Below are 24,672 nucleotides of genomic sequence, written 5' to 3'. Positions count from 1 at the left end.
TTACATGAGATTCTTCTTTTTATCAACAATTGGAAGAAATTTTTCAACCATTAATATAAGTTTCCATTAATATTTTTTTATTGATTTAAGTCACAATATTTTTTCATTAATTTTAGTATTATGATCCTAAACTATTGTGACTTATAACTTGCAATAGTTATAATTAATTAACACATGAATATTTTGTAGGATAATTAATTACAATCATTCAAGCATAACATAATTGTAAGAATTTCTTAAAAAAATTTATAAGAAAAAATCTTTTAAATATTTAAATTTTATTTGAAAATTATATATACATATATATATATATACATATATATATATATATATATATATATATAATTATTTTAAAGATATGTTAAATTTTCATTATTTAATATTATTCATGAACTCATTAAATAATTATATAGACAAGTGTTTATTTCTTTGTTGTTGATTGATAATTTATAGATGTAATATTAGCATTTATTCATATATAATTACAACAACCTATTAGGTCATTATATAATTAAGAATTTAATTATTTTTTAGAAATAAATCTACTATACTTATTAAAAAGTATAAAAGTAAAAAAAAGAAAAAAAAAGAAAAAAAAGAAAATATATATATTACTTGTATAAAATATGCAAAAATATAAATTCCTAAATACTAAGAAAGTAAATAAAATTTGAACTAAGATTTGATTATAAAAGAAAAATTTATAAGATTAAGGACAATTTTAAAATTACTTTTTTATATACATCTTTTATAGAAAAAAATATTAATAGTTCTTAAAATAAAATAAATAAGTAAATAAATAAAAAATAGAAGAAAATCAAGGAATAGAAATATATATATATATATATATATATATATATATAATAGAAGAAAAAAATCAAAAAGAAGAAGAAGAAGAAAAAATAAATAAAATAAAATAAAATAAAATAAAAAGATGATGATCACAAAGAAGAGAGGCTAGCCTTGATCTATAGTAGCTTTTTTGTCAATAGGGATGTAGGCCTCCTTGATCTCATTTTTTTTTTTTTTTTTTTTTTTCAGTTTTTTTATTCATTGATGAATTTTGAACTTCAACTACTCCAAAATTCTTTTTGGAAGTGTTTCTTCTAAAGTGTAGCTACGATGTTCTTTGTCCATTGAATATTTTGAGATTACTTTCTATTTAATGTTGTTTGGTAATGAAGGTGTTGTGAGATTACTTCATATTTGATGTTATTTGATAATTAAGGTGTTGGCACTAGAAGTGTTGACACTAAGGATCAACTAATGCCTTCTCTTGTTTGACATGGTATTAGTCTACATATGAAAGAGATGCAGCTCAACATAACTTCCTCTAATCTCCACTCCATCAAATTTTTGGAACTTAAACTAAGCTTTATTCCTTGGTACTTTGAGGTCTTTTGCAAATATGGAGAGTGGAGAGGTAGAAACCCTCTTCTCCAAGAAGTTGACAAGACTTTCCTTCATGATAGCTATAGACAAATTGACAATATAATATCAGTTGTAATATGTGCATAATTTTTTCAAAAGCTCTTAGGCCTTAATTTGTATAAGTAGCAACTCAACCATGGTGTTACTTCTTTCAAAACTTTAAAGTCACTATATGTACTCAATTTTGTGCCTTAGGATATGATTTTGACTGTAGTTGCCAATTAGTCCTCTCTAAGTATCAATTCTTGTCTTCTTGAGATAATTTTTTCTAAAATCAATTCTTAACTCTTTCTTATATATGCTTATATTCTTATTTTTTTAATCTATCTTATTTTGCCTTATTTATGGCTCTATAAAGTAAATAGAATCTATTTTTATAAAAGATAATTTTAATATTCATAGGTTTTACTACCTGCCTATCATTTATCTATGTATTAAGTAAATTGCCTCATTTCTATTCTTGTATTTTGAAGGTAAGATATTAATGACTTTTAAACTAATATTTTAGTTTTTTAAGTTTGATTTTTGTATTTAAAAAAGTAGATTATTCATCTTTGTAGAAATTTTTATTTGATATTAGAGGATTAAGTTAATCTTCCTTAAATTTGACTTATAGATTCGTTTAAGTTTTCTATAAAAGAAAAAAAATTATAAATGCTACTCTTGGTAGAAGTGTCATGGACATACACATGTAAGCCAATAATTACATGTATAAATAGATAGAAGTAAGTAAAAGTAAGTAAAAATAAGTTAATTCTATAGTATTTGATATAGAAGCTTTCTAGAAGCTTTATAGATGCTACTTTGACTTTATAGGTGTCTTTAATTGATTTTTTGGGATTAAAAACATAATCAAACAGTTGGCCATGTGCCACACATGTTGTTAGCTTGAAGACCAAGCTAACTATGTAGCCCACATGTAGGAAAACTTGCCTTGTAAGTCAAGGCATGTGTCCTACAAAGTCAACACATATAGGAGGTCCTATAGAATGTCGCGACATAGCTCCTTGTTAGATAGTATATATAGAGACAAGAGTGAAGCCTTCTTCACTCTTGTCAACTTCTTTCTTGATTCAAGTCTAGTTTCAAGGGTCTCTAGTTTTCTTGGCTTTTAGCAATAGCCATTCTAGTTTCTTTCTTAATATATATATCAAGTTATTTCTATTTTGTCATCTTTCTTTGAGAGAAGTCTCACTTATTTATTTGTCTTTATCATGTTCTTATCCTTGATAGATTGACAAGAGTATACTTACAATATCAGAGCTTTGTCTAATCATGATTAAGAGTGGATTACCCTTTTTTTTTGATAAGATATAAGCATATTAGAAGTTGCGGATTACCCTCTTCTAAACTGATATTGTCCTTAGTATTTTCTTTTTTCTTAAGTCCTCTCTTCTATTTGTTTTAAGCGATATTAGGCATCTTCTCTTATCTAAGTGTTATCATGATAGAACTTGCTGAAATAAAGAGTGTAATGGCACAAATGCAAGAACAATTGAGAAAGTTAATGCTTGCGATGCATCAACTCAATTTACCACCATAAGGAGCAACAAGATTGGTAGGAAGTGAAGTTATAGAAATGATTGGAGCTACTTCAACATCTGTACCAAATCATGTCCCTTCTCCTATGGTAGAACGTCCTTCTAATGTTAGAGAACCAAGAATTACCCTATCCGAGAAGTTTGATGGCACTAGATCAAAGTTTAAAGAATTTATTAATCAAGTACAACTTGTGATTGAACTTCAATCCCAAAGCTATCCAACTCCAGGATCGCAAGTTAGATTTATGGATATGCTTCTTTCAGATTCAACATTATCATGGTTTTCATCTTTTCTTGAACGACGAGATCTAATATTGGATAATCTAGAGGCTTTTTTGGTAGAGTTTCGATCCATGTATGGAAAACATGATGCAATTCATGTTGCAACCAATAAGTTCCGTATTTTATGATAAGGCAATCAATCAGTAACATTGTATGCTTCACAATTTCGACAACTTGCAACTAATATCAAGTGGGATGATGCTGCACTTATTAGCCAATTTCTCTACGGATTACAATATGAGGTAAAAAAATTAATGCTCAACTTACCTGATCTTCAAACATTGAGTCAAGCAATTGACTTTGCTATGAAGTGCGACAATTATCTTTTGAATTTTGATCTGAGAATTGTACAAGTGAACCTCAACGTAATTATAATTCAATAGCAATACCAACATCTCTTCAATACAAACATTCGGAAGTAGAGGATATATAAATTGATGTAGTACGTTTCAAATTTCTTATTGAGCAAGAAAAGACTCGTTGTCGTCAAGAAAGATTATGCTTATATTGTGGAGAACCTAAGCACACTGTTCAACATTGTCCAAAGAAGCGACGCAACTATAAAATGAGGAGTACGGCAATCAAAGGAGATAGCATGTTGAAAAACGAATTTGTCCAGCTATAATAGGCACCATGTAGCTGGAACCTTGTACAACACCTAGTGAAGGTCCTATCCTTTCCTTAGAACCATCTCTATGATTTATGATAAATATTATTCTAGGACCTAAACATCTTAAAGCCTCTTCTTTACTAGATTTAGGAGCCTTAGCATGTTTCTTAGATAAAAAATTTGCTAAAAGACATAGCATATTTTTAGTTAAGAAAACTAAATCTGTTCATGTAGAAGTCATAGATGGTCATCCGTTGTCTTCAAGAGATGTTACTCATGAAATCCTTCCTATAGAAATAGCAACTAATGGTCATAGTAGTTTTATAATATTTAATATTATTAGATCTCTTTCTAATCCAATCATTTTAGGTTTATCATGGTTAGAAAAATAAAATCCTAAAATAGATTAGACTTCTCGTAGTCTTGACTTTTTTAAAAATATAAGTAAGAGTGTAGTTAATCAAGAAGAAAGTCATAAGTCTAGTATAATTAAACCTATATTTGTAGGTGCAAGTGCTTTCTTGCATGCTGCAAAAGAAGGATCACCTTGTGTCATTTATGCCACACATGTTTCTATTGGTGGAAAGACTTCAAGTGGCATTCCAAGCCAATATCTAGATTTTTAAGATATATTTGAAAAAAAAAATGCGGATATTCTTCTAGAACATCATTCCTATGACTGCTCAATTGACCTTCAAGAAGGAGCACAACCGCCATTTGGACCAATCTATAATTTATCTCAAAATGAGTTGGCTAAACTCAAGGAGTATATGGAAGAGAATTTGGCCAAAAACTTCATATGTGATTCCAAATCTCGAGCAGGAGCTCCAATTTTATTTGTAAAGAAAAAAGATGGATCATTGACGATGTGTGTTCATTATCGAGGACTCAACAAGATCACTATTAAAAATAGGTATTTGCTACCTTTGATATCTAGACTTCTTGATCAGTTGAATCAAGCTAAGATCTATATAAAAATAGATCTATAGTGAGCATACAAGTTGATATGCATCAAAGAAGGAGATGAATGGAAGACTGCGTTTTGAACAAGGTATAGACATTTCAAATACAACGTCATGCCTTTTGGACTTACAAATGTACTAGCAATATTCCAACATTTAATAAATGATATCTTTCGAGAGTTTTTAGATGATTTTATTGTCTATTACCTAGATGACATCTTAATCTATTCTAAGAACTTAGAAGAATATAAACTTCATGTTTGTCAAGTATTACAAAAACTAAAAGATGCAAGATTCTATGCCAAGATAAAAAAGTGTATATTTCATACTACTCAAGTCGACTTCTTAGGATACATCATTTTAAATGATGGACTTATAATGGATCCTAAGAAAGTTCAAACTATTATGGATTGGAAGATTCCCAAAACGGTAAGAGATGTCCAATGCTTTTTGGAATTTGCCAACTACTATCGGATCTTCATCAAAGACTTCTCTCAAGTTGCAGCTGCATTTACACGTTTGACTTATAAAGACAAACTTCAATGGAATCAAGAAGTAGAAGTAGTATTTGAAGCTTTGAAGACAGCCTTTGTTTCTGCACCAATCTTGTATCGCATCGATTTTTCTAAGCCATTTTTTATGGAAGCAGTTGCATCAAACTTTGCTTTGGATGCCGTATTGTGACAAATGGAAACAGATGATAAACTTCACCCAATAGCTTTTCATTCCAAAAAATTTTCAACAGTTGAGATCAACTACAAGATCCATGACAAAGAACTTCTTATAATTGTAGATTCATTTTAAGAATGGTGCCATTATCTAGACGGTGCTTATAGACCAGTCACAATATATATGGATTTCAAGAACCTTAAATATTTTATATCAGCACATGTTTTGAATCGTCGCCAAGCATGTTGGAGTATGTCTTTGTCAAGATTCGAATTCAAGTTCACTTATTGATGAGGAAAATAAGAAGGTTTGTCAGATGCACTCTCTAAACAATCTTATCTTGCACCAAAGGAAGGAAATGCTGCTTTTGATCAACAACAAATAATTTTCTTGAAGCCAGAGCATCTTCATCTTCGAGCAATGAAATCAATACTAACTATTGATTCAACTTTCATTAAGCAAGTTCAATCAAGTATGTCTTCTAATCCTCTTATTTGTAATGTTAAGGAAAATCCTTTAAAGTCTCATAATACTTTCAAGTTTGAATTCAAGAAGAATCTACTATATTTTGAGGGACGCCTATATGTTCCAAAAGGTGAAGCTTGATTACGTGTTCTTCAAGCTCGTCATGACTTTCTAATCATAGAACATCTTGGATACAATAAGACTTTGGAACTAATATCTAGGAACTTTTGGTGGCCACAAATGTGGAAAGCAGTCAAAGATTTTGTACAATCCTATGATGTTTGCTTGAGATCAAAAACTCCTCGTCATCAACCTTATGGACTTCTTCAGCCATTACTCATTTCAGAATAATCATGGTTTTCTATTTCTATGCATTTCATCACAGATCTTCCAATCTCAAGTTCTTATGACTCTATATTCGTGATAGTGGATTGTTTTATCAAGTTGGCACATTTTGTACCATATACAAAATCTATCATAGGTGAAGAAACAGCTAAGCTCTTTCTTGATAATATCTATCGCTATCATGGATTACCCACGGATATTATATCAGATAGGGGAACTCAATTTGTATTAAGATTTTGGGAGAGTCTTTTCAAAATTCTAAAAGTGGATATAAAACTAACTTTGACATTCCATCTTCAAACTGATGGACAAACGGAGCGTGTTAATCAAGTTTTGGAGTAGTATTTAAGATGTACCATTAACTACCAATAAGATGATTGGATAACTCTTTTGCCATTGGCAAAGTTTGCTTACAATAATACGGTACATTCTTCTACGAAATAAACACCTTTCTTTGCCAATTATAGTTATCATCCATGACTTGATACTTTTGACTTTTTAAAATTGATAATCCTATTGCAAAAGATTTGGCAATTCATTTGTCAGAGCTACATGTAACAATGAAGGTGTAGTTAAAAGAAGCTTAAGAACAAGAAAAGGTCAATGCGGATATCTATCGAAAGAAACAACCACCATTCCACATGGGTGATAAGGTATGGTTACTTTGTCACAATATCAAGACCACTCATCCTTGTGACAAGTTGGACTATCGAAGGTTTGGACCATTTTCTATTTCTTCACAAATCAATCTAGTTGCATATCGTTTACATCTACTAGAATCAATAAAAATCCATCTAGTATTTCATGTATCTCTTCTTGAACCATACAAGATAGTGGACATACCAAGAAGAAGACAAGCTCCACTTCTTCCTATAGAAGTGGACAATAATGAAGAGTTTGAAGTAAAAGAAGTCTTAGAATCAAGGCGGCGCCAAAATAAATTGAAATATCTTGTACATTGGTATGGATATGATATTAGTGAACGTACATGGAAGCTAGTAAAGAATCTTACAAATGCAACTAAGGCGGTGGAGGCTTTTTATTAATGACATCCATCAAAATCAAGATGAAAACTTTCTTTATAAAAGAAACAATTTCTAGGCAAGATAACATTCTACTTTCAATCCTTGTTTGTATCTTCTTTGTAGTTGTGATGCTCAAGAAATAGAGAACTAACAACCAACAGATTTGACTCAAGAGTCTTCGTTTGTTGACCTACCAGACGAGACATTATAATTTTCACAACCTTTAAGACGATGCAATCGAGATGAAGATCTTCAAGAATAACATGTTCTTCCTCAAATAGATGGCGAAATACAATGCGTTTGATATCACGACCTTGGAAGGGACTCTCGATGTTTGGTGATTTTACTAGAGGTAGGAACAACTCCTGATGGTATTCCAAATATTTTATTCGAAAGAAGTTATGAAGGCTTCAACAATGATCAAATAACTAGGTCGTCTTTCCGCCCTGGTATGGGACACTACCGTTGGTTGAAAGGTCCTATCAATCATCTTCGAAGAAAATAAAGATAAGAGTATGTGGCAAGTACAATTCGTCGCATCATAGATTTTCTCAGTATATGATTACCGCTCCTCATGGAACTCGTCCCTAGAAGGAGGGGTAATGTCACGGACATACACATGTAAGCCAATAATAATATGTATAAATAGATAGAAGTAAGTAAAAGTAAATAAAAGTAAGTTAATTCTATAGTATTTGATATGGAAGCTTCCTAAAAGCTTCATAGATACTGCTTTGACTTTATAGGTGTCTTTAGTTGACTTTTTGGGATTAGAAACATAATCAAACAATTGGCCATGTACCACACATATTTTTAGCTTGAAGACCAAGCTAACTATGTGGCCCACACGTAGAAAAACTTACCTTGTAAGTCAACGCATGTGTCCTACAAAGTCAACACATATTGGAGGTCCTATAGAATGTCGCCACATAGCTCCTAGTTAGATAGTATATATAGAGACAAGAGTGAAGCCTTCTTCACTCTTGTCAACTCCTTTCTTGTTTCCAATCTAGTTTCAAGGATCTTTAGTTTTCTTGGCTATTGGCAATAGCCATTCCAGTTTCTTTCTTAATATATATATATATCAAGTTATTTCTACTTTGTCATCTTTCTTTGAGAGAAGTCTCACTTATTTATTTTTCTTTATCATGTTCTTGTCCTTGACAAGAAGTAAGAATAAGTTTGCAACAATTGTAAATTTTTACAAATTTATCAATATTCTTAAGGTGAAAATCTTAAATATTTTTAATATAAATTATGGAAGTAGTATTTATATGTCTATGAAAGAAGTCAACAATGAAATTCAAAGTCTACATCAAGAAATTGTGCTATTGAAAGAAACAAATATATTAAGTTTATAACTAAATTTTAGAAGTTTTGCTACTATTAGTATAAGAGAGACAAAGATAACTATGCAAGAGAAGTTTGATGGAACAAGATCAAAGTTTTGAGGATTTTTACAATAAATGAAGCTTTATTTAAGGTTGCATTCTTTTAAATATTCTTATGGATTTATTTAAGTTAGATTTATAGATATGCTTTTATTTAAAAGTTCTCTTTTTATTTATAATTTTTATAGAAAAAAAGTTTATAACTCTTTTATAATCTTAATTCATTCTTTGAAGTATTTATAGCCATATTTAGAGAAAGTAATTGAAAGTTGATGAAAGAGACTAAACTTGTATCTTTACAATAAGAATCTTGTGAAGATAAATTTTATTTCTAAATTTAAATTATAAGATGGCTTTAATTAAAAATCTCTTGTAATTGGTGGTGTAAAGTAGAAGTAGTAAGAATAAGAACAAAAGAAGCACTACACAAAACAAGTGAAATAAGTGCAATCAAGTAATTATACACTACAAAATTAGTTACAATCTATTTATTGGATTTTTATCTAATAAAAATAAAAGTAAAAAATAAAAAAATATATTTTTAGGTATATAATATTTTATATTTTCAATGATATAAAAAATATATAAATCCAATTTTCTATGAATAAGTTATAATAGATTAAAGATAGAAGGTAAATAATAGAAAAATTAAATGAATAATTTTCATCTCAAGGATAACCTGCTTAAGAGATCAAAAATTCGAGCCTCATTAAGGCTCACAAGTAGTGTATATGGATGTTAAGAGAGGCCACAAGGCCTTAGTCTTATCTTCCTTTCTATATCTAAGGTGCTATAACCTATATGGAATTTGTGCACCTCCATTTCTACAAAGACTACACTAACTATTGGTCCTCCAATGTTTTTACTAGTAGATCCAATATTTTTGCATTTTTAACTTCAAAATTCTATTTAAAAATACTCAATTAGTCCAGAAATTTGTATTTGGCCTTCAATTCTTGCTCCATTTCTTCATAATGGCTCCCAAAGTTGTAAAACTCATTTTTACCAAAGTTTTAAAAATTATTCTAAATAAATTCAAATTAAATTCTAAATAAATTTCTAAAATTTCTAAAATTATTTATTAATACTTTTATCAATTTAAAGCTATAATTTTCTATCTTTTTAATTTTTTATAGTGATGAAATAAATTTAAATCTATTATAAATCTTATTTTTTATATAAATAACTAAAAAGACATTAGGTTCTTTTTCATGCTTCTTCTAACTATTAACTAATATTTATAGTTTTTATAAGTAATATATATATATATATATATATATATATATATATATATAAATATATTACTTATAAAAACCAATATAAATATTGATCTTAATAAATAATCCTTAATACTCAATAATAAGTAAAAATACTAAATTAATTAAGATAATTGCCACTAAGACTTATTAAGACTCTAATTCTACAATTAAAATTAAAATTTTTTATTTATTTAAGGATTTTTACACTAGTATTATTTACCTTCTATCTTTAATTGCGATACGATGACATCACCCTAAGCATAACCTTGTAGATTTACTCAAGTCGGATTCATAAGCACACTTCTATTAAGAAGTGCTCTCTCTTGGTTTTCACTTTTGATAAAAAAGAATTTAAAACTCTTCTATGATTTGAATTAATTCTTAGAAGTGATTATGGCCACATTTGTAAAAAATGGTTAAGAAAGAGTAGCAAAGACCAATCTCTTATTTTTACGATAAGAATCAAAATCAGCCACTATATATGCTATTAAATTCCAAAACCTTACTTGCGACATGGATTGGAATGAAAAAGCCCTTATCAATCAATTTTGATATGGATTGAAGGAGAATGTCAAAGATTTGTTATTGACAATGTTAAAGGTAAAATCTTTGAAAATATTTATTGCTCAAGCCATTATATGCAACAATCCATTATTTGAAAGATATTAAGAAAAAAGACTTGGCTAGAGAGAAACAAGTCAAATAATGATGGCAGCTCTCAAGTTTTTAAAAACTTATTTATTAAAACCAGAACCAATATAAATTGATATGGTATGTTTTAAATCCCTCACAGAGCAAGAAAAGACTTGAAAAAATCAAGAAGGCTTATTCTTATATTATAAAGAAGCTAAATTCATTGCTCAACATTCTCCAAAGAAACAATACAATCATAAAATGAAAAGCATGGTTTCGAAAAAATACAATATATCAAAAAATGAGTTTCTCCAGCTACAATAGGAATAGTACAGCTAAAATCTTGTGTAACTCTTTGTGAAGATCTTATTGTGTTCTTAGATCCCTCATCTTGTTTTATAATAGAAGTTTATTTAGGACCAAAAAATCACAAAGTTTTAGCTTTGTTAGATTTAGAAGCCTCAGCATCTTTTATAAACAAAGATTTTGTCAAAAAGTAAGAAATATTGTTAGTCAAAAAAAAAAAATTATATATTTAGAAGTCATAAATGGTTGTTTGCTATCTTTTGGAGATATTTTATATAAGATTGTTCCTATAGATGTAGCAACTAAAGATCATAATAGCAAAGTAATATTTAATGTAATAAGATTTCTATCTAATTTGGTTTCTAATCCATCAATTAATTATAAACATATGTAAAGTCAAAATAATGTCTAAGAAGCTTTTTTAGAAGATATTATAAAATTAATCTTCTTTTATTTAATTCTATCTATTCATATTATCCAATTAACAATTATAATAGATATATATCTGTAACATTGTGTTTTTTCTAGGAACGAGTTGCACGAGGAGCAATGATCCTATGTTGAAGAAGTCTAAGATGTGACAAATTATATTAGCTATGTACTTTGATCTTTGTTTCCTTTGAATGTAATTGATAGGTCCTCTTAGCCATTGGTAATGTCCAATTCCAAGGTGGAGAGACTACCCTTTGATTTGATCATTGTTGAAACCTTTGTAACTTCCTTCAAACAAAACATTTGTAATACCATCAAGAGTTGTGCCTACCTCCAATAAAATCACCAAACATCAAGAGTCTTTTTCCATGTCATGATATTAAATGCATTGTATCTCGCCATTTATTTGATAAAGAATATATTATTTTTTAAGGTCTTCATCATGTTTACGTCATCTTGAAGGTTGTGATAATTGCAATGTCCCATCTAATGTCGAAAAAGAGAGAGTTTGCCTTAAGAAAGCATTGGGCTTTTAGGTACCATTAAATACTCAATCAAATCTAAGATATTAAAGTTCCAAGTTTATATATATATATATATATATAGAATATTTTTTCTTTTAGGGTAATTATATTAAAACATAAGCCTAAGTATGTGAGCCATTGCATTGACTTACTTTCATATTTAGTATAAAAAAATACACTTATTATGCTTAAAACACAAATTTTAAGAATTAGTAGTAGAATTTTAGAAAAAACATAGAAAATAGATTACTAGTAGCGAACATCTAATCTAGGATAGAGTTTAGTAAGAAAAATTCTATAAAGATTATATTTTTTTTAGGTAGCTAATATTAGAAGAAATAAAAAAGAAGTAGTCTTGATGTCAATAAAGATAATATATATATATATATATATATATATATATTATTTATTAATAGTTTCTAATTTGTATATATATAATAAGAGTTAAATAAATAAATAAAAATTTAAAAGTAAGGTCAATAAAGAAGAGATATATATATATATATATATATATATATATATAGTGGATGGAAGAGATAGAAAGCAAAAAAGAATAATTGAAGAAAAAGAGAAGAAAAGAAAAAAGAAAAGAAGGAGAATGAAGAAAAAGAAAAAAGATGATGGAAAAGAAGGAAGGACAAAGGAAAAGAAGAAAAAAAGGAAAAAGAAAAGAGAAAGAATAAAAAAATAAAAACAATAGAATATGATTACAAGGGCGAGAGGTTGCTCTTAACTTCCGGCAACTTCGTTTTCAATAGGAGTCTGGTGGCTTCGGATTCCTCTCCCACTTGTTTCAATTTTGTCTCTCTTGTGTGGGACAAACTCCAATAATTCTAAAATGGTTCTCTTATCTCTTTTGCATCGTGAAGAAGAATACATGTGCTGCTGCAGATTAGACTTGCAACTGGATATTGGAGGACCAAATCTTGGCTCCAATTGAAACAAAATGTTTTTTTTTTTTTTTTTTTTTTTTTTTTTATCTTTTGAGTTTTTTTTTCCAACGTGCATATATTGTTTTGGGGTAGAGTTGTAGTTGGGTGTCGAAGGACCAAATCTCAGCTCCTATCAAGCTATTTTTTTTCTTTTTTTTTCTTTTTTTTTCTTTTGAGTTTTTCTCTGACGTGCGTGTGTTGGTATAGGGTTGAGTTGCGGCTGGATGTCAGAGGACCATTGGCATCTTTTGAAGCAAGCATGAAGATGGATGGTTGCGATTTGTCTCTACTTGATTGATGCACCGTAGATAGCATCTTTTTTCTTCTTCTTCTGTAATTAATATAGAGCACACAATTGATGTATTATATTATAAAGGATTGGCACTGCTATAAGAAGGCTAGTATTGCGATGGATTTGTAGTAGTAGACGTTAACCATTCACATTCATTGTGGTTGTATAGAGCTTGGAGATCTTGTGTAATTCAAAAAAAATCACATCAAGTGGATGTCATAGAGAGTTTCATTGAGTAGCACAATGATTATGCTAGATTGAAGAGCTACTACAATCCATTGTGATTGATGGAAATTCTGATCTGCTTTTAATATTTTAGCATTGGTTAAGGATGTAGTTCTAAAATTTTGTGTGAATTGGTGCTCTCCTATGACTATTCGATGACAAGGATTATCTAGTCATAATAGAATAAATTAGCAATGGTTTTACTTGGCTCTTGAATTTTTTAGATCAAAAATTGTGTAGAGAGAGTCGAGAAGGGCATTACATATCTTGTTGTTTTTTATAAGTTTACATAATACATAATAGAAGCAGATCAAGTGACTGGAGTGGCCTTCTTTATAGATAGTGACTTCAAGCTACAACAGCATGGTAGTAGAGGCATGGCGATAATTGTTATTCTCTCATCCAAAAGTGGTAGGATGAAGCTTTAGAAAGCAATGTGGAGGCTGACATCACAAAGTCTAAATTGAAAGAAACAAGAGTGAACTAATGGCATTGCGGCTTGGCAATCTTTTGAGTCAGAATCTTTACTAGGGAGATTGAAGAAGGCAGTGCTGTAGAGGCAAAGAAACTTGTCTCAAAACCAGTCAAGGCCACATCCTCGATCATCTTCATAAGAATTCAAGCAAGTTCAGTTAGGTTGATAAATAGTGCTGAATGAATCCTAGTAAAGATAGATGAATTAGGGTTAAGATTGAATTAAGATTTGGTATGAAGTAGCAGATGTTGGATGATAAATCTAATCAAAGATGAAATTTTGAATTGAATGAAAAGTAATTTATGGATGATAAATTATATTTGGATGAATTTTTGTATTGATAGATGGAAATTAATAAAATAGATAAAATAAAATAAATTTATTCATTAATTAAATTAAATTAAGATAATTAATTAAATATTAAAAAATAAAAATTCTTAGGCATGCATGTAGTGAATAGATAGATGTTGTAAGAAAGAATTAATAGTAGAAGGTTGCTTCACAGCATGGGGTATAAAGAAGATTTAAAGGTTATTTAATTGTGGAATAAATAAGAGTGATAATATTGATAATTTACATAATTAATTCACTAGTTGTAAACTAGAATAAACTTCCTAGTAGTGGAGGTTTATTTCAGCTCACAAAGCATAAAACAAACACTCAAATATATGATAAAATATCTTAAAATCTTGTATATCTTTATAAAAAAAATTTCTTGAACTTCAATAGTTCATATCTCACGATCTAAATATCCAAACAAACTAAAACTTTACATAAAGTACTGATATACTTTCAACAACTATCAAAAAAAAATTCAAATGCAAATTCATTATAGATCTTAAGATATTGCTAAAATTCTAATAATAGATTTAAATCCTTATTTACATACACCCACATGCAATTTTCTTTATATCTCACAAATTAAGTATTCAAATACCATGAAACTTTGATCTATAGATTTTTAATCTAATAAAATACATTAATAAAGAAATTGAGACAAAAATTCGTCTAACAACTTAAGATATGGCTCCAACCATTACTATTAACAAAACAATTCACTTATTGCCTTTGAATTACATGTGCTATCTTCAACGCCTTATAACTCCTTCATTCATACTTAGAATTCATCAAACAGTATATAAAAGGTTTAGTTGAAAAAGTGCCCTCTCCAACCCCAATTGCCAATCCTTTGTTGCTCTCCATAAGCATATGGTATGCCCCAAAGAGTGACAATAGGTGCAAAATTGACACCTTAACTTTGAGCACCTATAACTCCTTCATAAAAATTCCAAATCACACAAAATTTGCATTCAAACCATATCCAAAAATCTAAACTTGCTGACTTTAGCCTCCAAAGCTCGAATAACCTTAGAAGAGAAACTCTAATTCCTAATAAGGCCCCGGACAGCCTCCTTGAAGTCTATTGGACATGACATTCGACCAATAGGGATGAAGATCTTCACCTCTTACCTTCATCCAATCATACCTTGCTTTCATCTTTTTCAGTAAGCCTCTTAATAGTTTAGACTTTCATCTTTAGACTCCAGCCTTCTCTTAAGCTTTATACTAAATATTTAAATCCTACATAATATAAAACTATAATAAAAATAGATAGAATTTCAATAATTTTCTTATATCAACTCTCTTTAAAATTACTTACTAACCACTCTAATCTACATCAAGAATTAAAAATATAATATATATTTTAATTAATTTTTTACATGCTATAAGCAACTACAGTGCAACATCAATAAGTCAGTAAATGATGGCTCTTGAGTTGAATCTGCTAGTCGTTGGTTTTCCATTTTTTTAATGCCACAATTATATAGAAACTACAATCAAGAATAGAAGATAGAATGCAATCTTTCTTGAATTTTGTTTCTTTTATAGCAAAGGTTTGCTATCCTTCATCTTCATTTTGATAGATGTTGTTAATGAAAAATATCCATCATCTTTGCTACATTTACAAGATTTTTTGTTGGCTTCTATGTGCATTCACTAACATCATATCTATGCCAACGGATAAGATATTCCAACTTATTTTGGCACCACCTTGAGTCTAGAATTTCTTCTACTTCAAACTCTTCATTGTTGTCTATTTCTATGAGAAGAGGTGGAACTTCTTTTTTTCTTGGTATGTTCACAATCTTGTATTGTTCAAGAAGAGATATGTGGAATATATGGTAGATCTTTGTTGACTTTGATTGATGTAATTAATAAGCAAATTGATTGATTTGTTACAAATAAGAAAAGGTCCAAGCCTGCAATAGTCTAATTTATCACAAGGACAAGTAGTCTTGCTATTATGATGAAGTAACTATATTTTGTCTCCTATATTGAATTGTAGTTGTTCTTTTTGATAAAAATTATAATAGATATATATTAGTGCAAATTACTAGAAAGATAAATTTGTTGCTATTAAATATATAACTTATTTTTTATAAATATTTTAATATATTTATTCTAAATTTAGAAAGTAATTGATTAATAACAATTACAAATTTTGGACTTGTAATTAAAATTATATTTTTATAACTTATCAAGTCCATTTTTTTTTTTTATTTAAACTTCTTATAAATGTGATTTATGTTCTTTTGCTTTTATATAATCTTATCTCAATAAGTATTATTTTTAAAGTTGGTACTTCATTTATAACCATATCTAATTCTTGTAAGTTTTATCCAAAATAAAAATTTAATACAATCTTAGAAGGCAAGCAAGTCAATTTCTTGTATTAGCTTTTTATAACATTTTTTTTTAAAAATCTTCCATTATTCCAAAAAAATCCATTACACTTCTTTATATTTAATAATTAATTATTTTAAATTATCAATCATTAATAGTAGTATTATTCTAATATTATATTATAACAAGGCTATTAGGTAGAAGAGAGAAATATAGATCATACGATAATAGAACTTAATTCAAGATATTGAATAAAATTACCTTCAAAATATAGATAATAATCAAAGAGGTAATAAAACTAATCAATGTTAATGTTGTATTCTTAAAAAGAGGACTTCTACTTATTTTATGAAAATATAAACAAGATAAAATAAGATATACTTTTTTAAATTCTTAAGGCATCTTAAGATAGTAATAAAGAATAATTTTTGGCTACTATTTCTTTAAAAAATCTTAAATTCATACCTATAGAGGACTGGTTGCAAATCAAGGATGAAACAAGATCCTTAGATACAAAATAATGCGCCTACAATAAATGAAGTGTTTTTTGCTTGATTAAAGTACAAAAATTGAAAGAAAAATTGAGAAAGGTTTTTTATGCATAAATTTTGAAATTGTACTGATTTTGTAAAAATATTGCAAAGTTAGGATTGTTTAGGAATGATTTTGGTTTTTGAGAAATTATAATAGTTTATACTTTGAATAATTTCATGATATTTGTAGTGGATATATAGGTGATATTTTATTTTATTTTATTTGTAATCATAGATGTATTAAATATGTGTTATAAGTTTGAACTTGATCAAACGGTTTATATTAAGGTTATTGTTACTCAAGTGGATTGAGATCTTGAAAATTGGAGTTTGGAAGATCGGGAAGAGTTTTCAACATAAGTAAATTCTTGCTAATTGGATTTAAATAAATTTTAGCAAACTTATAGTATATTTGATTTCTATCAATTATACAAAATTTAAGAGCAATTGGAAAATGAAATCAAGAAATATTGGTGCAAGGGAATTGACATCTAGGTATGTGAAGGAGGCCGGCAAACATTCATAGAGATTACGAGGTTTATTTCCAAATTAGTTAGTTCAATTTTTCATATTTTACAAAAAGCATAGTACAATAGTTTAATTGGATATTCTTTATTAAGTAAGATTCATTCATTTTGGAATCCAATTCTCAATAAATTTATTGAAAATTCCAATGTAAGATTTAATGAGACTTTTAGCCATTTCAATTTTGACACCTTCCCTATTTTTGATCCTCTACTGTTTCTATTTGTTATTTCAATCTACATCTTCTAATAGCAACATCAAAAGACATGATTTTTGTTTTGGAACTAGATCTTATCTTCAATGCTACATTGAATATTATTCCATTTAATTCCAAAAGAATTCTTACTTTGAATAATTTTGAAACAATAGAAAATAATGAGAGATAATATTTTATACTTTGTTAAAGTTTTTAATGTTTATAAGATATATATATATATATAAATAAATATTTAAAATTAGAAATTTTTATTATAAATTTTAAATATAAATATAATATTAAAAAAATTATGAATTAAAGCCTTTAATGACTCAAAAATACTATTTTTTTAATTCTTCTACTTTGATAAACTTGGACATCAAAAATATCTTTTTATGCAATACATTTGTGTTTCTAAAATATATCTTTTAATTCTTCTCATTTGAATATTAAAAATATTAATATTGTTTAAAAATAAATAAATAATAATAATAATAATAAATATTTATATATTTTTTATAGTTATAATATTATAAAAATATATCCAAAAGCCAAAATACAAACAAGTATAAAAGATGTATAAATAATTAATAAATATAACTATAAATTTATTCTAATTATACTAAAATATATGAAAGTTTTGATCCATTTAAAGTCCTAGAAATTTTGCTTATTTATTTTTAATCAATTTTTCATATATAAGACTTGAATGTGTATATCTAAAATTTCCTATCATTAAGATAGTTATTTATTTGTTAAATTTTGAGTTTATATTTAATAATCTATCTTCTATGAATATTATTTTTAATTTAGTAAACTACAAAATGAACCTTCAAGGAAATTTGTTCCCAATACTTAAAACTATAAACCAATCTTAAATCATACATGCATTGTATTTATCTATATATATATATATATATATATTCTTAGTATGATGAATCTTAACAATTAAAGTCATTTTACAAATATATGAACATTCTAATATATTTGCAATACCAATTCAAATCTTAAAATCAATCAATCTAACAGAAAAACTTTCATTTTGACAACATAATGACCTTCATTGGCATTCAATTACAACTAAGATTTGTGAATTCTTTAAATTGAGTACACTATAGAAGAGAGGTGAGAAGATTACAATGAAAAAGTTTTATACATGAGGATATTGTGTTGAGACTCACACATGACAATATGAATAGAGATTAATATCTTTACAAAAACATGCAACAGCACAAAGTAAATCAACTTCTTCGATGTGAGTGATTTCTGTTGATGAGTGTAAGAAAGAAGGATTTGTTGGAGAATAGAGCAAAGATGGGATTTGAGTTAATGAAGGATAAAATGTGTTGCATTGAAGGTGCGGAGGTTGTTGTACAAGTGTGCAAAAGTTTGAATGGGCATGTAAGTGAGGTAGAGAAAAGAGGGCTCTATTGTGTTGTAGTGAAGTTGTAGCAAAATACAATGACATAAGGTGGAGTAAGGGAGGAACACACATGGAGCATGGAAAGGCACCATAAAAAGAAGTGGAAACATGACAAGGAGAAAAGAAGAAGGTAAGATATGAGTGATTTGTAATGAGGGGTGTAGAAAAGAAGGGCTTGTTAGAGAATAGGGTGAGAAGGTATTAGGATTTATGAAGGATGCAAGTATATTATTGCATTGAGGGTGTGGGCGTTGTTGTGCAATTTTGTAAGAGTTCAAGTGGGTGAACAAAGGATGTGGGTGTGTAAGTTTGTAAGAGTTCAAGTGGGTGAACAAAGGGTGTGGGTGTGTAAGTTTGTAAGAGTTTGGGTGGGCGAGGAAGTGGGGTGGAGAGGGGGGCTTTGGTGCGCGGTGGTGAAGTCGCAGCAAAATGCAGCGACGTAAGGTGGGGTGAGCGGGGGGCGTGAGGGAAGGAAGTGGGGACAGGAAGAAAGAGAGGTCGGGATGGGGAAAAGTGGTGTCGACAGTGGGATTCGAACCCACGCCCTTTCGGACCAGTACCTGAAACTGGCGCCTTAGACCAACTCGGCCATATCGACATCCGCGGGCTGCTGATGCCTGCCTGCCCCCCGCGAGAACTCTGGAGACGCCGGGTATCGATCCCGGTACCTCTCGCATGCAAAGCGAGCGCTCTTCCATTTGAGCTACACCCCCTAGAAAGTTTCTCCTCTTCCTCCCAAGTGGGGCGAGAGAGGCTCGAACTCTCGACCTCAGGATTCCTCTCAGCTATGAGACCTACGCGCTAACCAACTGCGCCACCGCCCCTCATGCCCCGTCGCAATCGCAACCCCCCAATTCCCCCGCCCACCTCCCCCTTCTCGCCTGCCACTCCATTCACACCACCTCCCCCTTCCCTCCGGAGTCCGCCGCGCCTCCGCTGGAGCCATGCGCAGCAGGGGTCGCCATTGCGCTTGCCACAGACGATGAGCACTTCGCAATCCCCGCTGACCCGACGCTCCTTCCTCTCCCCAAAGCGCTCCTATGACTCCCGTCATCTCCTGCCATACCGTATCATACCTTCTCCTTTGCCGCTCGCACTCGCTGCCTTGGAACTACATCGAATCGAACATGGACAACTGGGTGCATCCATGTCCGACCCTCCACGAAATCACCGAGCACGCTGCCGCGTACCTGGAGCTGCTCGTCCTGGCGTCGGGCTTTCAGAGCAGCGGCCAGCCATTCTCCTGGACGCCCGCCAACCTGCGCAAAGCCCTTGCCTGGGCCTCCCATCTTGAGCAGGTGCGCCCACTCCTAAACCTCCTCGCGTCTGGACCCCTCATCCCCCGCCCCCAATTCTGCTCAATCGCGCCCTCTGCATGCTCACACCCCACTGCACTTTCCCTTTCCCCTCGCACCCCAACCCCGAACCACATTCCCCAAGCCGACTGCGCTCTCGGGTCTGGTTCGCGTCGCTGCTGCGTGCCAGCATGCGGGCTTCGTCGCGTGTGTGCTCATTTTGGCAATTCTGCTCTGGGGAGTCGGTGCGAGGTGTTGCTGCTTAGGGTGATGTCATCGTGTCGCAATTTAGATTCGCAATGTGGTTTGGGAGAGGGCTGTTTTTCTTTTTGTTTTTGTTTTGTTGGACCTTTTTTTTATGGTTGTGTTTATGGTTATGCGGGTTCTGCGTTGATTGGATTTGGGTGGTGACCGTGCTCGTCGGTTATGGTACCGGGTTTATGTTACATGGTAGTTTTTATTGTTGGTTTCCTGGATTCGTTTTACGATTTTCGGCCTTCCGTTGTGAGGTTACGAACATGGAAATTTGTAGTGTGCGTTTGGGACTTGGGGATATTCCTGGGTTGTTAGTGACGGTTGCATTGCATTCGTACATATGGCTCAATACTGTGTGCACGTGGTGTGTCACCGACTTCCGCGAGATTTCTTATGTTCTGCTCTGGTATGATCTTGCATTGATTAGGGAGAAATGGATTCGAGACATCCTGCTTGTGGTTGTTTTCGGTTGTTGATCTCGTGACTTGTACTTGTTGGGGTTTAGAGGGTGGCGGATCTTTCTCCAGCGGCGGAGGGAATGGAATCGAGGAGGGCTCTGGACTCTGCACTTGCTAAGCTCACGGCTTCCGCACCAACTTATCCAGCGGTCAGTTGTGGTGTGTGTGTTCTGTTTTCGCGTTGTCGTACACGCCAGCATATTTTTAGGTCGGAATGAGTCGGAGAGGAGCGGCGGGTGGGAATGTTGACCGTGCAGTATTCTCTCATGGTGCTTTCATGGCATTTAACTTCGTAATCTCCATGGTTACCTGATGCCTGCAGGGTTTGCGATGTCTTTCTTCTATTGACCTGAGTAGTGCTCGGAGACTTCTGATACAGGCTCTGCTTCAAGCAGTAGTGCCAGATCCTGCCTACTTTGAATCCATCGTACATTGCTTGAGTCGGAAAGATGAGAATGAAGGTAACCATTCTCTCTATGTCTCCATTTGGGGGGGATTTGGGAACAGACTTCTCGTAGAGTTGCCAACGTCACAGGGTTGCACTGTATTTACCAGGTGAATCAACCAACGTTGCACTGCAAGGTTGAAATCCGCTTCGTGGGATTTTGCGTTCCAGGAGAGATAGGTCATGACGTAAAAGAACTAGTCTCCGCAAGAAATCGAGCCATTAGAAGCGCAGAGTGTATTGGAAATTTCGTCGATACTGCCTTGGGCTGTCTTACTTTTGAGAAAAAGCCGCTCACGCCTCTCACATCCATCTGGCGAACATCGTTGACCAGGTATCCTATCACCGGTTCATGCTTCAATCTTGTTTGTGTGCTCTGCCATACACCTACACTCGATAACAGGCCATGTTACATGAACGGTTAGTCTGGCATCCAATAAATTTGGTTCTGTTCTGCATTACGAGCGCAGTTTTAGCACTGAGTATACAAGTGTTTTTGATTAGGGGTACCAGTATCTCAGCTGTTGAAATAGTAGATGGAATGTATTGTGAGGTTTGGGCAAGAAACGCTGTGGAGTACGTGACATCATTCACCACCGTGTATAAAACAGCAGCAGCCAACCTCATCTTCAAAACAAGAGAAGAAGGTTGGCGGAGGGTGCTCGACACTTCACTAGCTTCCACATCAAGCACCTTGATTGGTGATGGCTGTGGCAGTGGAACTGAGATCGCAGTGAGTCCTCTCATTTATCTTGTCCGAATTTTTGAATGAACGCTGCGAACTGCAAGTCTTTAACGTAGTCTTTGACATGATGCCCTTCCATGAGTTCAGGAGCTATGTTGCCTACAGTTGGGATTCTCCGAATGCAGAAATCTCGCTTTCAGGATTTTCACCTCCACGCTAAACGAAAATGTTGCAACTGAAGAACTTGTATGTCATGCTGGCCGAGAACAAGTAAGGCACAGCGTGCCAGATTTATCAGCGGAAAAGCTGGTTAGTATCGAGACCGTCTTGGCAGAAATCCTCGAAAAGCGGGTCGATGTATGGTGGATACTTCCACCTGTGCTTTTAGCTGGGGTCTGTGCATCAAGGTATGGGAATCGCGGATGCACTTCTGTATAGGTGCCACCAGCACACTTGCATTGAGGACTCTGAAACATAACTGTGTGTCAGTCAAGTCATATTTGAACCATGTGTGTCTCTTGGACCCGGATGTGAATTTCAGCATGTGTAAGACATATATAGGTAGTACGGTAATCTCGGGAATTGAGATGAGTCTGTCGAATCCAATTCAAATTTCACATGTTGATATATGGCTTCCGTTTTCTTGCAGGTTTCGGATGTTGAAGACTTACCTCCACACGATAACTAGAGGACTGGAACAAAATGTTCGTTTCTGCAAGTGTCCCTGCCACCAACGAAGCAGCAATTGCCAAACCTGCCGGCAGTGCACGAACGTCCTGTTGGAGAGGCTCTGGTGCTTTGGCGTGCATCATCCACAACTGAAGAACTTTAATACTCAAGAACTGATTAGTACTTGTAACTATCTTCTGTTCCAGGCCAAAAGAAGACCAATTTAAAATTAATAAAAATAAAAAAACAAAAACACCATGTCCAAGCGTAAGAAACTCATGACGGACGCACACAATCCTTGCGAACAGCACGATAAAACACTGCCACTGTCAGTTGCACTCCTTCAAAACCACTGTCAGGGCCGATATCGAAACCGGCCTCCTCCACTCACACTTGGCTCATCAAGAACATGAGAACTAAGCAGCAACACCTCGCACCGACTCCCCAGAGCAGAATTGCCAAAATGAGCACACACGCGACGAAGCCCGCATGCTGGCACGCAGCAGCGACGCGAACCAGACCCGAGAGCGCAGTCGGCTTGGGGAATGTGGTTCGGGGTTGGGGTGCGAGGGGAAAGGGAAAGTGCAGTGGGGTGTGAGCATGCAGAGGGCGCGATTGAGCAGAATTGGGGGCGGGGGATGAGGGGTCCAGACGCGAGGAGGTTTAGGAGTGGGCGCACCTGCTCAAGATGGGAGGCCCAGGCAAGGGCTTTGCGCAGGTTGGCGGGCGTCCAGGAGAATGGCTGGCCGCTGCTCTGAAAGCCCGACGCCAGGACGAGCAGCTCCAGGTACGCGGCAGCGTGCTCGGTGATTTCGTGGAGGGTCGGACATGGATGCACCCAGTTGTCCATGTTCGATTCGATGTAGTTCCAAGGCAGCGAGTGCGAGCGGCAAAGGAGAAGGTATGATACGGTATGGCAGGAGATGACGGGAGTCATAGGAGCGCTTTGGGGAGAGGAAGGAGCGTCGGGTCAGCGGGGATTGCGAAGTGCTCATCGTCTGTGGCAAGCGCAATGGCGACCCCTGCTGCGCATGGCTCCAGCGGAGGCGCGGCGGACTCCGGAGGGAAGGGGGAGGTGGTGTGAATGGAGTGGCAGGCGAGAAGGGGGAGGTGGGCGGGGGAATTGGGGGGTTGCGATTGCGACGGGGCATGAGGGGCGGTGGCGCAGTTGGTTAGCGCGTAGGTCTCATAGCTGAGAGGAATCCTGAGGTCGAGAGTTCGAGCCTCTCTCGCCCCACTTGGGAGGAAGAGGAGAAACTTTCTAGGGGGTGTAGCTCAAATGGAAGAGCGCTCGCTTTGCATGCGAGAGGTACCGGGATCGATACCCGGCGTCTCCAGAGTTCTCGCGGGGGGCAGGCAGGCATCAGCAGCCCGCGGATGTCGATATGGCCGAGTTGGTCTAAGGCGCCAGTTTCAGGTACTGGTCCGAAAGGGCGTGGGTTCGAATCCCACTGTCGACACCACTTTTCCCCATCCCGACCTCTCTTTCTTCCTGTCCCCACTTCCTTCCCTCACGCCCCCCGCTCACCCCACCTTACGTCGCTGCATTTTGCTGCGACTTCACCACCGCGCACCAAAGCCCCCCTCTCCACCCCACTTCCTCGCCCACCCAAACTCTTACAAACTTACACACCCACACCCTTTGTTCACCCACTTGAACTCTTACAAACTTGCACAACAACGCCCACACCCTCAATGCAATAA

General features: G+C 33.5%; 1 protein-coding gene and 6 non-coding genes across 14 annotated transcripts; 4 read left to right on the top strand and 3 right to left on the bottom strand.

Annotated features, from left to right (window-relative positions):
• Positions 1–19,678: 19,678 nt before the first annotated feature.
• On the bottom strand, positions 19,679–19,759 carry TRNAL-CAG (transfer RNA leucine (anticodon CAG)). The gene has a single exon. It is a non-coding gene; the product is annotated as a tRNA-Leu (tRNA).
• Positions 19,760–19,801: 42 nt separating this feature from the next.
• Positions 19,802–19,874, bottom strand: TRNAA-UGC (transfer RNA alanine (anticodon UGC)). Its single transcript has one exon. It is a non-coding gene; the product is annotated as a tRNA-Ala (tRNA).
• A 27-nt stretch (positions 19,875–19,901) lies between these two features.
• Positions 19,902–19,985, bottom strand: TRNAM-CAU (transfer RNA methionine (anticodon CAU)). Its single transcript is given in 2 exon segments — positions 19,902–19,937; positions 19,948–19,985. It is a non-coding gene; the product is annotated as a tRNA-Met (tRNA).
• A 72-nt stretch (positions 19,986–20,057) lies between these two features.
• LOC149989991 (uncharacterized) lies at positions 20,058–23,221 on the top strand. 8 transcript variants are annotated; one of them, XM_090255907.1, is made up of 7 exons: positions 20,058–20,459; positions 21,217–21,318; positions 21,492–21,630; positions 21,786–21,948; positions 22,179–22,347; positions 22,447–22,706; positions 22,949–23,221. In XM_090255907.1, exons 1-7 carry the CDS (start codon positions 20,202–20,204, stop codon positions 23,193–23,195), a joined length of 1,338 nt encoding a protein of 445 aa, XP_090112033.1. In that variant the 5' UTR covers positions 20,058–20,201; the 3' UTR covers positions 23,196–23,221. The 8 variants fall into 8 exon arrangements, with proteins under 8 accessions (XP_090112033.1, XP_090112029.1, XP_090112041.1 ...); XM_090255903.1 differs by having other exon boundaries at positions 22,128–22,347; XM_090255915.1 differs by having other exon boundaries at positions 20,060–20,459; positions 22,119–22,347; positions 22,447–22,608.
• Positions 23,222–24,121: 900 nt separating this feature from the next.
• Positions 24,122–24,205, top strand: TRNAM-CAU (transfer RNA methionine (anticodon CAU)). The gene is given in 2 exon segments: positions 24,122–24,159; positions 24,170–24,205. It is a non-coding gene; the product is annotated as a tRNA-Met (tRNA).
• A 27-nt stretch (positions 24,206–24,232) lies between these two features.
• Positions 24,233–24,305, top strand: TRNAA-UGC (transfer RNA alanine (anticodon UGC)). Its single transcript has one exon. It is a non-coding gene; the product is annotated as a tRNA-Ala (tRNA).
• Positions 24,306–24,347: 42 nt separating this feature from the next.
• TRNAL-CAG (transfer RNA leucine (anticodon CAG)) lies at positions 24,348–24,428 on the top strand. The gene has a single exon. It is a non-coding gene; the product is annotated as a tRNA-Leu (tRNA).
• Positions 24,429–24,672: the final 244 nt, after the last annotated feature.

This window comes from Physcomitrium patens, chromosome 1 (assembly GCF_059467195.1).
Source record: "Physcomitrium patens ecotype Gransden chromosome 1, ASM5946719v1, whole genome shotgun sequence".
In the NCBI taxonomy this organism is placed as follows: Eukaryota; Viridiplantae; Streptophyta; class Bryopsida; order Funariales; family Funariaceae; genus Physcomitrium; species Physcomitrium patens.
Note: the sequence above shows the minus strand (reverse complement) of the source record. Positions and strands in the feature narration are given on the sequence as shown.